Source organism: Orcinus orca, chromosome 9, assembly GCF_937001465.1.
Source record: "Orcinus orca chromosome 9, mOrcOrc1.1, whole genome shotgun sequence".
In the NCBI taxonomy this organism is placed as follows: domain Eukaryota; kingdom Metazoa; phylum Chordata; class Mammalia; order Artiodactyla; family Delphinidae; genus Orcinus; species Orcinus orca.
Genome location: NC_064567.1, coordinates 92090797 through 92105705, shown reverse-complemented (window position 1 = coordinate 92105705; position 14909 = coordinate 92090797). Strand labels below are relative to the sequence as shown.

The 14909-nt window shown below is 42.6% G+C and overlaps 1 protein-coding gene across 3 annotated transcripts in view; it reads right to left on the bottom strand.

Moving 5' to 3' along the window:
• POU6F2 (POU class 6 homeobox 2) overlaps positions 1-14909 on the bottom strand; it is a 382660-nt gene that overhangs the window by 113466 nt on the left and 254285 nt on the right. For all 3 annotated transcript variants that reach the window (XM_049714566.1, XM_049714565.1, XM_004263329.3), the window contains exon 5: positions 8849-9138. In XM_049714566.1, the coding sequence (XP_049570523.1) occupies positions 8849-9138 (290 nt within the window). The remainder of the gene's footprint in view (positions 1-8848; positions 9139-14909) is intronic.

Sequence of the window (14909 nt, the reverse complement as noted above, 5' to 3'; positions counted from 1 at the left end):
AGTGGTTAAGAGTCCGCCCTGCAACGTGGGGGACACAGGTTCGATCCTTGGTCGGGGAACTAGGATCCCACATGCTGTGGGGCAGCTGAGCCCACACACCGCAACTACTGAGCACACGAGCCACAGCTAGAGAGGCCGCATGCCACAACTACTGAGTCCTCGCACCACAATTGGAGAGAAGCCCGTGCCACAACAAAGAGCCTGCGCACTGCAACTAAGACCCGAGGCAGCCAGAAATAAATAAATAAATATTCAAAATAAAAAAAAAGATCATGCTTGCCCTATGGCATTATGCTGTTCTGCAAACCTTGCTTAAGGCCACAGTGCACCTCATAGGTGCTTAATAAATGCAGATAATGGCAAAAGTGCTTTCTTTACAATCTGGAGAATATTCACTTGCAAGCCTATACTTTGGGAGTCAATTTAAAAGCCTGTGGACTTTTAAAAACTACAGTGAGATGTCACCTACACAAGTCAGAATGGTCATCATCAAAAAATCTATAAACAATAAAAGCTGGAGAGGGTGTGGAGAAAAGAGAACCCTCCTACACTGTTGGTGGGAATGTAAACTGGTATAGCTACTATGGAAAACAGTATGAAAGTTCCTTAAAAAACTAAAAATAGAGCTACTGTATGATCCAGCAATCCCAGTATATATCCGGAGAAAAACATGGATCGAAAGGATACACGCACCCCAACATTCAGAGCAGCACTGTTTACAATAGCCAAGACATTGAAGCAACATAAATGTCCATTGACAGATGAATGGGTAAGGAAGATGCGGTACCTATACACAATGGAATATTACTCAGCCATTGAAAAGAATGAAATAATGCCATTTGCAGCTACATGGATGGACCTGGAGATTATCATGAAGTGATAGTAAGTGAAGTCAGACAGAGAAAGACAAATATCATATGATTTCACTTATATGAGGAATCTAAAAACATGATACAAATGAACTTATTTACAAAACAGAAACAGACTCACAGACTTAGAGAATGAACTTATAGTTACCGGGGGGAGGGGGGAGGAGGGACAGACTGAGAGTTTGGGACTGACATGCATGCACTGCTATATTTAAAAGAGATAACCAACAAGGACCTACTGTATAGCACAGGGAACTCTGCTCAATATTCCATAAAAGCCTAAATGGGAAAAGAATTTGAAAAAGAATAGATACATGTATATGTAAAAAAAATAATAAAATAAACTACAAAAATAAAAGCCTGTGGAAAATTTACCTCAAGCCTATAGGAAATGAACTGAGGCTAAACTACAAGAAGAAACACTTGATCATGAAAGCAGAAGAATATTGTATTAAGTTAACATAAATACTGGCTATGTCTTGCTTATTCAGAGCGAGATGCCAGCCAGCACATTTGGGGCAGCTCACACTGCCACCTGTATCTATGCACATGCAGGCAAAACTGTTTCAGAAGCATTCTGAACTAGACTTTAGGATTAGCTTATCAGCTACATCCAACAGTCAGTGATGGGACCCAAGCTGGGTGTGTGGCTCCACGCTCACCGCTGAACTTGCTGCGGACAAGCCAGGGATCTGCCCCACTGTCGCGATCAGAGTTGGTGCTGTTTACTTGAGAAGGTGTAACTTGCCATGTTCAAATGCTGCAGGAATCTTTCCACGGCCCCTTTTGAGTCTGGCATCCTTTCCATCTATTGCTACTTGATGTGAGCTTCCAATGTCAGTGGTGTGAACATACCACCTTCTTTGCTAAACCCCTTTCTACATGATTTGACTAATCTATGGAGCAGTGGCCAGGAATGGTACATCTAGACAATGACTAAGAAGTACCACAGTATATAAGTATATACTTGGTAAACTAATTTTTCCCCCTGCCACTCTCAAAGCAATATAAACTTTGTTGTTCCTCCTGGATCTCAAATGCTTCTAATAAATTCTTTGAAATGTCAGTAATGTTGAACTGCGGGTTTTTTTTTTAAAGGAGATTTTCTTTCTTTCATAAAAGGAAAAATTGTCCCTTGCCAAGAATGTAGCTAAATATGTTTTGTTTATTTTATTCAGGGCTGAATACGGTTGGATAAAGGGATTCCTGTTTCTCACCCAACCTCTTGCTGAATGAGGGAATCATGAATGAAGCCCTCCATTTACTGGATAGTCAAATAAACAGAAATAAATTCATACTCTTTCATATCTGTAGTATAATTAACATTTGCTTAACAAATGTATAGCCTACAAAGCATTTTCATTAGTATGTTATATTTCATCTTCATGAGAACCCTCTGGGCTTGGATGGATTTTCTCATCCATAATAATGACATTTCCTTTGACTAAGAGGAAGACTTACTCACTCCGTGTGGACGATTCCAGTTTTTAAAAGGTCCTCATGGCCTGGGTTGCTCTGGGAGAATGTTGTCTACATAGTAATACTTCTGTCATTTTCACCAAACTTACTTAATCTCATAAACCATAAATTAGTTCAGTGAAAAATATCAGCCAAAGAAGTGTTTTGACTGTCGTAACCTTTCAATTCAATAAAAAGTGATTGGTTTATTAGATCTGTACAATACACAGGAGGATGGGCTTCTACAGCGCCTCCCTGTCCCAATCCATTATCCAACATGCACTTGTTTTTCTACTGTGCAAAATTCGGTACGATTTTCAGGTTCAACTAGAAAGTGGCATCCAACACCTGGTTGAAATTTCCAGTGCACAGAATGCCATTGACCTTGGAGAGTATTTGCTCAGTAAATCACTTACACAGCTAGTAGCCAAGCTGAGACAAGTGAGGAACTCATTTCAGGCACAAAATTTAAGGGTGTTGGGTTTCCCTGGTGGCGCAGTGGTTAAGAATCCGCCTGCCAATGCAGGGGACACGGGTTCGAACCCTGGTCCGGGAAGATCCCACATGCCGCAGAGCAACTAAGCCCATGCGCCACAACTACTGAGCCTGTGTGCCACAACTTTTGAAGCCTGCACCCCTAGAGGCTGTGCTCCACAACAAGAGAAGCCACCGCAATGAGAAGCCCACTCGCCACAACTAGAGAAAGCCCACGAGCAGCAACGAAGACCCGACGCAGCCATAAATAAATAAATAAATATGCAATTAAAAAAAAATTTAAGGGTGTGCCCCTCCACACTGATCAAGATGAATAACATCTAATGCGATATTTAAAAAAAAATCAAAATGAATGCAAAAAATTCATGACCAACAAAATCAGTGTTACTGATTTTTCCTTTTGCCTCAGACTCCAATATGGCTCAATACCGTTACTGATCCTATATTTTAAAATGCGATATTTAGTTCATCATGGATTTTGGCATTCATTTTGATTTTTTAAAGACTGAATTAAGATATGACCTCTCTTGATGACTGCAGTTTTGGGTGCGCTTTGATTCTGCATCTGAGAATGAACGCCTCACTTGTCTTATCTTAGTCTTGGCCCAGGCGAGGAGAATTTTACACTTGATCCAGCCCTGTGTAGACTGAGTTCTACTAGAATTTATAATGACCACAGAGGGGTTATATAAATATGCCTGCCAAAGATACCAGAATATGCCATCCCAAAATATGCCACTTGGACATGAGGATTATTTTGCACTGAAGGGAACTAAGAATCAGTAGATACAAGAAAAGCTCTCTGCCAACCTCCTGTTTTGCCTAAAAGCAGGACATAAATTTGTAAAGGGGGCTCCCCTCCCCTCTCTTCCTGGTAGAAGGTCCCCCTTCTACCAGGAAGGACAGGAGTTAATTACTGGAGACAAGTCTAGACCCTTATCAGCCCAGAGATGGCACCAGAAGAATCTATAACAAATCTTGCTCATCTACTATGAGTTTCCCCATATATTTGCCCCCCCACAGTTTGCCACACTTAGAAGCTCACAGTCCTTTTCCTCGGTCTTGTCACTTCTCTAAAAATGTATTGTTCTTTTGTTAAGATGCTATATAAGCCCGAGTTTTAACCACCCTTTTGAGTTACTCATCACTAAGTGCTCCCGTGTGTATGCACGATGCATGTGTCATAAACTTTTGTTTGTTTTTCTCTTCTTAATCTGTCCCTTGTTAGTCTACTTTACAGGCCCCTAGCTTGAGAACCTAGGATGAATAGAGGAAAAAAAGAGTTTTTTCTCCCCTGTACCTGCATAGGTCACTCAAGTGAGTTTTAGAGGTTTGTAACATAAAACTCCAAATAAAAGGGAAAGAGTTCCAGAAAGTATTTAATTTTACCTCCTCTATTTATAGATGAAAAAAAACTTAGACCCACCAAGCTTTGACTAATACTGTGTTAAATTAAGACTAACTGCTGGGGAGAGAGGGGGTTGGCCCCAGGCACTGGGCCTTTTCTATAGGAAGGAGACACGCTTGGAGACCATTTGCTTTAAAAGGATGGAAATCATGTAGGTCTAACTCCTTCTTGAGGGCTTGGGCTCTTTGTTTGAAAAAGTGATAATATACCACCCTCTCCATCACTCTGGAAAGTAGTACTGAAAGTTTGCTGGGGGAGGGGGAAACATCCCACATGAGAAGATCAGGAGGCTGAGTTGCTGCATTGCAGACGTGGAATCTGAATGCAGTTTTACTCCTGGATGCCTGAGTGGTAACAAGACCTTTACATTAGCAAATGCACATGGTCGGGAACAATTTTACGCTCTCTCGAGCAACTTCACCCCGAGGAGCTGACCGTACTCCTCATTCCTCATATAAGCACAGATAGCTTTCTCCCCCCTAACTGCTTCCACTTGTCTCTCTCTCCCTCTGTTTGATTTTTTTTTATTAAAATGTGCAATACAACAAGAAAAGGAAAAGATGATCCTGCTTCCTGCCATGCAAGACGGTATGCAGAAGGCCAAGGTTAAACGCAGCATTTGGTTTCTTAAGCTTCTCTAATGTATAGGTATGAAAAAGCAACCAGGGACCAGAGTTTACAGCGGTGACTCTCTGAGGATGAAAACTTGACTTTAATTTGGACTCTCTGGCTAAGATAAAATCTGCTTCTGCTATCATTACCCCACTTACGTTTGTCTTTACTTTCTTTCTACTCTGCCACCCAGCGAGTGGGAAGAAATTAACCTGACCTTGAAGAATACTCAGAGAATCTTCAGGACCATTGGGTTTTCAGTATCCAAGAAAATTCTAGAGGCCTACCAACATTTAGATCATAGACTCAAGGACCTGAAAAGGATCTTAAAAATCATATTCAGCACACATTTAACAGATGAGGAAAATGAAGTCCAAAGAACTTGTTCCATTTGTGAGTTAGTTGGAAGCAGGGTCAGAATTAGAACAAGCCCCCTCTTCGCATGGCACCATGACTAGGTTCCAACTATGTCCAGCTCATTTCCAGATCACTCGTGAAGGAAAATGCCAGGCCTTCCACACAATGTTTGGAATTTCCTTAGTACAAGTTAAAAACTCCCAAGGAAAAGTCTCAAGAAAAGCCATCTCAGAGGTCATAGGAAGGAGGTATTTCACCATTCTTAGGCTTATGGGGTCTTTATCCAGATCAATATCATATATTGAAATTAAAGCTTTGTATTGTTTTTTCTACCCAGGAATGATTAGACCGTATCTTTCCCCTCAAGAAGTTGCTTCCACAGGGAGATCAGCTCGGTGCTTTGTGACCACCTAGAGGGGTGGGAGGGAGGGAGACGCAAGAGGGGAGAGATATGGGGACATATGTATATGTATAACTGATTCACTTTGTTATAAAGCAGAAACTAACACACCACTGTAAAGCAATTGTACTCCAATAAAGATGTTAAAAAAAAAAAAAAGGAAGTTGCTTCCACTTATGTTTCTGATCTGCTTCTACCCAACACACTCTATATTTCTGGTTTTAGATTCTGATGCAGCCTGTGGCAGGTGGGTTGTACAAAAATAAGGAGTATGGATTGATATTCATCCTGGAACCTAATGGTTAAATTCAACTCACAGATGCATTTTGTTTGTCCCACACACTGTTTTCAAATTTTTATTTTGGGTTTTATACTTAAGTCTGCTTTACTTATTTATATGGACTGCCTGGCCCCTGAAGACGTTTGCACTTATAATCCCTGTTTAGAACTTCTCATCCCTCCTGAGAATGAAGTTGTGGGTGAGTGGGCCTTGATTCTCCGTGAAGAGTTTAAAGACAGGCTTCCAGGGGCCAGCTTCTGGTATCCATGCTGGACCACCAGCCCTCCCATAACCCTGAGCAATCAAAATTAGTTCTCTGAAGTGATAATACTTTAGACTCATATCCGTCTTGAAACAACAACCTGGTTTTGGAAATGCAATCCATTTTATGGACTTGAGTAAAAGAGTGAAACAAATTTTATTGCAGTATTAGACAAAAACCTGACCAGAAGTATTTGGGGAATTTTAGTCTAGAGTCTTACTACCTGCCAGCACTATTAATTTTTTTTTTCATCTTGAGGAATAACCTCACCAAATATACCTATACAAGCTACTTTCATTTATTATTTTTTCTGAAGATATGACAGCATCTGTACAGTTTGAGAAATGATTATTATCCTTCAAAGTTTTGTGGGGTTTTTTTTTAAACAAAATCCTTCTGAATAGTTTTCTTTTTCAAAAGTTCAAACATTCCATGTTCCGCAAATTCAAAAACCCTTCAGCTAGTGTAGAGAAAAACCGATATTTCAAAACCATGGCATTCTCAATTTCCTTTACACATGCCTATCGTGAAAGGAAAAAAAAATCCTTTTATGCCTACTGATGTAGACTTATTCAAAATTAGTTCTCTATCTACTCAGTAATATTTTTTAAAGTTTCACCACATCACCCATTCAGTGGTCATTCATTAGACCCACAGAAGAATATTATCTCATCAATATACTTAGTAAGTTTGTAAGTTAAAACTCCAACAGTGAAAAATTAGAATATTCTCTCAGGGTTATACAGAAATAAATGTGATTCTGAGGCTTCTTTTCTTGCAAAAACAAAAAACGAAACAGCTCCCAGATTTCCATGGGAAACTATTAGGAGAACTTTGGGAAATTCTCCTCGTAGCATTTGTTTTTCATGAGGCTGAGCGGTCATCTCATCTAATGTCCTGTCAACAGCTATTCAAATGGGTAGTCTACACTTGCCTTTTACTGGCCGATAGAGATTTGTAAGGTGTTGACTGTGTTCTGAGAAGGCTGATGTCCACAGAACTCAAAGCTTTCACTGCACTCTACAGAATAATGGACTAAGTAGGCCAACTAGGGGCAGGACTAAGTAGTCTCATCCCTCAGAGAAGGACACGTGTTTTCTTTGGTAATTTCACGTATTTTGATGGCTCATGTAGAGAAAATGTTTAATCACAGGGTGTTGAGATAGATCTAATTTAACTGCTCTTAAAAAAGCATTAAACTCATTCTTGGGAATAATCAGAGTTGAATTCCAAATGCTGAAAACATTAGGATTGCTCTCATCATGCATCTGGTAAATTTGATCAGACCTACTCTCCCCATAGATGTCAAGTGTACAAGCAAGAGTTTTTTAGCCTGTGTTCATTTCAGTCTTATGTCAAAGGTATTGTGTTGTCTCATACTTGTAAGATTTTAAAAAATACACCTTCAAGCCCAACTGGAGAAAATGCTCAAACTGCAAGTAGCCATGACCCAAGTGCCAAGGAAGACAATTACTCATCACACCCGAATGTTTCCATTTCCAAGAAAATTTGGGCCACCACTGAGAAGCCAAACACACAGAAACAAAGTTACAGAACAACAAATTAAATCGGTTCTAAAACACTAAGTCTCTAATCCACTGGCCTTTCTGTCTGCAGGCCAATTTATCTTGATTCTGCATACTTTGCTGTTTCGGACCAAAGGATAACATCACTCTTGTCCTCAGGTGGGGCAGGGCTGGACTGACTGCAGTGTGAGCACCCACCATCCAGGAGGGAGGTGAGTTGGCCTTTGAAATGAGTGCATAGGCTTTCCACTCTGTGGGAATGTGTCACTGCACTACAAATGTACTAAATCATCTGAAATCTTCCTGGAAGAAAACATCATTACGTTTTTTAAGTCCAAAACTGAGCTATTAATGTCTGGATCTGATCTGTTGACATCAGAGTCATTATCTTTTAAAGCTCATTTATTTTAAAGGCATCTAAGTTAAAAATGAGTTTCTGAATGTTAGAATTATATATTCCTGAATGCTCCTGTTCATTGCTCCTCGATGACAGTAGATTAAAGATGAGCCTTCACGATTAGCCTCAAATTCTATTTTGGATGCCCTCAGCTTCACAGCAATAAAGTAAATGGACGGAAGCTGTATTATTTTATAAAGATGCATATTTGTGGAGGATCTCGGCATGAATTTAGAGTACTTGTTAATCCATGGAGTAATGGTTGGAATCTGGGACATAAGATCGGGGCTAGATTTCTTTACCTTCCTAACCCCAGAGAGTCTTTGGAAAAATAGAAACAAAAGAGCACCGAGTACTTAAGGTAAGACACTGCTGTATTCATAATATAGAGAAATAACCACCATGCCTCATGGACAGGAGATGCAGCTCTCCACGGGGCTACAAAGCTCTGCTAGTAATAATTTTAATTGGATGCTATCTTTGCTGCCTTCAGAAAGTATCATAAAGTGGAGTTATTACAGGCTACAAGCGCACTTACTGTGCTGGCCTGTCACAGGAGGAAACAGATAACATTTATCCTTCGGAGGGCAACGTCAATGGGCTACTATTTGTTTCGTTTACATGCATCCCCAGTTGCCCGCTATCTGCTCCCTCTTCCCTCCTTCTAAGAGATCAATTTGAATTAGACGCTGCGGAAGTGGATGCTAAGTTTGGCCTGCCCTCTGCCTCCGGGGAGGGCGCCACCCGGCGGCCCGGTCCCCTGGGCCCTGGGCGGGGCGCGTACCTGCAGAGGATTGGGTGGCGTGAGCGGCGACGGGAGGCCGTGTCCCGGAGACTGGCTGGCTTTCTGAGGGGAGCTGGAGCTCTGCTGAGTTGGAGACGGTTGGTTCCGGTTCTGGGGGTGAGGGTGGGCGGGAGGAGCCGGCGGCGGCTGGGAGGCGGGCGGCGGCAGCGGCGGCTGGGACTGCGGTGGCACCTGCGGGTGCTGGCTGCCCGGCGGGGCGGGCGGCGGCGGCTGCTGGAGCTGCTGCAGCTGCTGGAGCTGCTGCAGTTGGGAGTTGAGGGATGAGGTAGCTGCGAGGAGACAGAAGGAACGTGGAGCTGAAACAAACACGTGGAGCTGAAACGTACACGACCAAACCGCGTGCTGTGGCTTTGACAGCCGGCACCCCGCGAGCCGAGATGGCTCCCCCTTAGAAAAAGTTTACCCTCATGCCCTGAAACTCCGTGGTATTTCAGAGGGTTGCGGTGCACTGCGAGAACAAGAGTCACTTCTCAGGGAAATTTTAAAATTTAGGGAGGACCAGAGTGTAACCCATCAGGCATTACTTCCAAAGGGACGGAGCAAACCAAGCGGGTGTACTAGGAACAGAGGTAATTTTTAAGTACTTTCTCCCTCTCTTCCTTTCCACGCTGCTTGGGAAATACACTTAGACTTTCAAGATCTGATTTAGATTTTTAAAGTTCAACCCATTTAATTCTTTTGGCAAACGCTCAAATGGAGTTAAGAACAGAAAGCTAAAGTGTTCGTAATCTCCTTTTCATCATCGATACCACTAATGGTGTCATTTCTACTCGCTGCTTCAGACCTCCGCCAATGTGCTTAGACATTGAGTTTCAAGTTTCTACCGTTTTTTAAAAAAATTTAAAGGTAGTACATGCTTCTTAGTTTTGCAGAATCAAAAGCTTGAGTCTGAACTTTTTGCCTGCTCATCAGAGAGACACAGCCCCACACCGGAAGGGTTATAGTCAGCGACTGTGCACTGTGGTGACTGGTCACACTGGCACCTCAAGGACAAGCCAGGAACCGAGAGGATGAAGTCATCTTTCCAGATTTTTCCTTGTTCTGTGAAAAGTAAGCATTGGTGGGATAAGTTGTCTTAACACCGAGCTCACTATATTTGTTCCCATGTGCCCATCTAGCCCTGAACAATTTCTGCAGCAGAAAAACCGTTCGGCCAAAGAATGATCTAGAGAAAAGACTGCTACAAGTTCACTTTTTTCTTTGCCTGAATATCAGCCTAAAAGCTTTCTAATAAGCCTACAACTAAATATAAGGACCAATGTTGAACCCACAGGCCTTGGCTGCAATGCTATCCTGTTCCTGCCCTACTTAGAATTAGTCAAGATTCCCAAAAGTAGTAACTCCTGTTTGCAACATTAAACTAGTCCCCATTTAAAAAAAAAAAATCTAGTGGTTCTGTAAAGTGACATATCATACACCTGACTTCATACAACAAAGACGTTCTTAAAAAATATATGTATTTTGAACCTTATGTTGAGCACATCTGAAGAAGTTTCTCTGTAAGGAAGTCAACCAGGGACTATTTTTGTAAAATTAAGAATCATTTTGTGAAATGAAAACACCAGCTAGGCACTAATGCTGTGTCTGATAGTACGTAGGATTTAACAGGGAGACATAGTCCTGACTTTAAGGAGTTTATAGTGTATTTGTGGATATAAGATTAACTTGTAAGAAATAGTCAGGTTTGGGGTGCCTGTTACAGTCCTGCTAATTAACTGAGATGCTTGATACATCTCAGTTAATTGCCTAAATGGTCAACAGTGTGGAAACTAACCAAAAGGTCCAGGAAAATGAGGAGAGGGGTTTCTCTGTGGGCTAGAGAGGCCAAGGCAGTGTTCCTGAGGACCGAGAGGGCTCAAGAGAGTGAATTCTATACCCAGAAGGAAGGAGGAGAGGATATTCCAGGCTGGAGGGGCACCCAGATGACAGTATGGCTTAGGTGATGTTTCTGAAGGACAGTGTGGAGAATGGACTGCCTGGAACAGAAACTTTGGGCCGTTTTGTTGATTTTAGACCTTAGAGAGGTGGGAGCCTGTCTTTGAAAGTGGTGGGAAGATGGATCACTCTCAATTCACCACTGGTATAAGTCAGATTTTAAATATATAATCAGGTTTGTTTAAAGTAAGGCATAGCTGTATTGATGAAATGAGAGCTTGACCTTTCCCAGGGGTACCAAATACCAATTCTGTGCTCTCAGGTCCATGTAGAGCTTCCATGTTGGACCAGTGGGGATGGCAAGTCCTCACTGGGTCAGTGAGTTACTCTAGGTCTGTTCAAACACTCAGCCCAGTGTGCGTCCTGCCTTTCATTTAAATCCAGAGTGCTCTGGGACTCTACAGGTAGAGACGGCTTGTGAGAGACAGGGCTGGAAAATACCCGGTCAATGGGGACTCTGAACTTTCTGCTCAATTGTGCTGCAAACCTAAAACTGCTTTAAGAAATAAAGTCCATATTAAAAAAAATAATACCCAGTTAGCATCCCATTTATCGGAACTTTAAAGAGAATGATCTGGCTTTGCCATTTTCCCCTCTCCCTGCTCCTATTGTACAAAATCACATTTTATTGAACAGCTGGGAACCCAGCTCAATTCTGACCCCCCAGGATCTTCTGCAATCTGGAGGGAGGGTCCTGGGGGAGTGGGGCCTGAGCTCTCCTTTTGGTGGAGTTATAGACTTTGGGAACCTGATTGCATCTGGCCTCCTGCCTGATTCAAATCAAACCTGTCCTGATTTCTTTCAGGTGGGGGGCACGTATGTCAGTGCTTATTTTCATGGTTGACTTAAATACCATACTGTTCCATTTTGGTTAGAAAAGCATTTATCTAAATCAGCATTTGAAAACAGGAAAGACTGGGGAATATTGGCAGATGGACATTGGCAGACGGGTAGGTGCAGCAGAGCCTAACCTACTAATGAGACGTGCTCCCAAATATGTCTTCGTTTCTTGATGTTGGTGAGTTCACATCGTTTGGCTATGTCTTTCCCATAACCTGCATCTTGCCTGGAAAGGCATTAACCTAGACTAAACCTCTTTGAGTTACATGAACTAATTTGACATTTGCAAGCAAGAAATGATGGACAACAAAATATGTTCAGGTATGTACTGGATGCAAAGAAAAGCGTGAGGGGGCTGTACAAGAATGCCACTCTGGTCTAAAAAATGCCAAAGGCACCTACGCGATAATATGAAAACAAAAGCAAAAAAAAGTTACTAAAATATGGAGCCTCTAAATTGCTCATTGTATAAAGCATACTGAGATACAGATACAAGTTAGGAAGGTTCAAGGACATATTTGAACTACAGAGTATGTTTGCAGATAAAATGATGATTGTTGGGGGTAAAGCTTTGACCCTATTTCACAGAAGATTTAAGACTTTACTTTCTTCCCTGGTATTTATGTCCTTTTATGATTATTTCCTCTATGTCTGGTTACTATACACTCCATGGGCCAATGTTTAATAGAAAATTTAACTACATTAACAGTAGGCATGAAAGAACTAAAAGAGAGGCACAGAAGTTTTCATTAGGATGTTTGAAATTTTAAAAACTTACAATTTTGAAAAAGAAACACAAAACAATTTTCTATCGAACTTGGAATTTCCTAGAGTGGATCGGAACTTCTCAAATAAATAATTTAATATCACAAAGGAGAAGTCAAGAAGCTTGCATGTCTCCATTTGTTCAGTTTCTATATATCAACTAATTTAGGAAAAACATTTTCTTCTTTGGGATCTTTGTTAAAGGTGTTCTCAGGAAACCAGGCACATAAATAAAGCCCCACCACAGAGGTATCAGAACTATACGGGATGGGCTTTACATACAATTACTTCCAAGGCAGAGAAACGGAAAGGAAACTCATTCTCTCTACCTGCCCATGAAGGGCAAGGCCGTGAATGATGCTGGAGAAATACAAACGTTTCTTGTACTTTGCAAGGTACTGAAACACCTCGGGATTCACAGAAAGCCGAATAGGACTCAAATGCTAAAGGAAGCGTGATTCTTAGCAACACGCTCACTCACCTTTGTTAACGCAAAGTACAACATCAGACTATTATAATCAGTGTAGTCAGGGGTTCAGTGTCAGCATTTTCTGGGACTTTCCAGGTTCGGGGATCTGTGGGCGTGGTTGGCAAACTGGAGGCTTGGGTTTGAGAGTCTGCTGGGAAGAATTACAAACTCTGGGCCTGGCTGGGACCTGAGTTGCCTTATAGCAATACACTTACAGAGGGGAGAGGACCCGTGCTAAGGAGGAGGGAAGTGGGCGGGTTTTATCACTGCAAGTGACCAGGAATCCTGCAAAGAGCGTGATGGTAATGGCTTTTCAAGCCCATCCTTAGCCCAGTCCCCTGGTGCAAGCCTGGTCCTAGGGAGGGAAAGAGCACCAAGTAAAAACACAAAGGGCAACCTTGAACTTCTTGCTAAGGGCAAGAAGCCAGATGCCAAAGACCACATCCTGGATAGTTGCGTTTATATGGAATGTACAGAATAGGCGAATCCACAGAGACAGAAAGCAGATTCGTGGTTGCCAGGGGCTGGCGGGTAACTGCCCGTGGGTATGGGGCTCCTGGGCGGGGGTGATGAAAAAGTCCTAGAACTACATGGTGGGGAGTGTTGGACAACATTGTGAATGTACTTAATGCTACTGAATTGTATGCTTTAAGATGGTTAAAATGGCAAATTTTATGCTATGTGTATTTTACTATAATAATAGTAATAATAACAATATTATTAATAGCTAATAGCTGTTTCTCCATATTCGCACACTGGAGACCAAGCCGCACTGCCTTGGGACCCCACAAGGGAAGGGGATAATCCTTCTCCACTCTGCATGGCTGTGTAGTCCCCAGGGCTAGGGCTGTGCCTGGCAGAGCAAAGGGACAGACATGGGCAGGGCTGCAGGATGCCGGGCGGCACCGGGAGGAAAATGCTGTGTCCACTGGAGGGGGAGAGGCACAGGTCTGGCAGCGGGAGCAATGGATTGCTATCAACGTGGACCGTGGATTCAGTCCGAGGCGCACACGAGACACCCCTCTAGAAATGCTGCCGAAGCTGGACTCTGAACAGGCCAAGAACAGTGACTGCAATTTGGGTTCAAAATCAGACAGTGCTTCACAGTTTGGAAAGCACTGTCATTTAAAATGGATAAATTAGCTTTTTCTTTGGCCACACCATGTGGCATGTGGGATCTTAGTTCCCCGACCAGGGATCGAACCCGTGCCCCCTGCATTGGAAACACGGAGTCTTAACTACTGGACCACCAGGGAAGTCTCCGGATGAATTAACTTTTCAGGACAACCATATGGATAGATTATATCACTGCCATGTTACACATATAGAACTTGGGCTCAGAAAGGTTAAGTGACCTGCCTGAGTTCACACAGCTAATGAGCGCTATGGCCGACTCAGTCTTAGGTCTGCCACTTCCCAAAGCCTCTTAACAGAACAGAATCAGGGGCAAGCTATTTCCCCCTGAGGGTTGGAACGAAGATAACTACTCCCTCGTAGAGGGATGCCTTCCATGGCCCTGCTCTTGAGAAGAGGTGGCACAGGTCCCCAGCTTACAGAGGCTGCTTTGAAGGTGTGTCTGCTCAGTGATGAATCGTTCAGCTCCTGAGAAAGTGTGTACAGTTGTAGCCCTGTCCTGCTGCAGGCAAAATGTTTTTTAAAGCCTGCTGATATGAAATATAAATGTGTATTTTGAGGATAAAGATGCTAATTTGAGTGTGAGCCATGAGTTATTTTAAGACCAGGGACATGGGGTCGAGGGAAAGGGGGTGAGAGGTATGAGTGGATGGGAGGTGGGGAAGGGCCACAGCACACTTGCTTCGTGTCACAAGTTTGCCTCTGTGGTGAGAGAATGTTTCCTCTACACTTAGACCCTGGGCGGCCCCAACACTGTGCGCAGCTTGGTGACATTTTAAGGAAAGTAACCAAGTAGGGTATCAGGTTACGTTGTCCATGGAACTCTGTGATGTGTTGTCTCTAGAGTATAGTCAGGTGGCAGCTAAGAGTTCTCCAAATGGCTTTGTCCCTTAATTG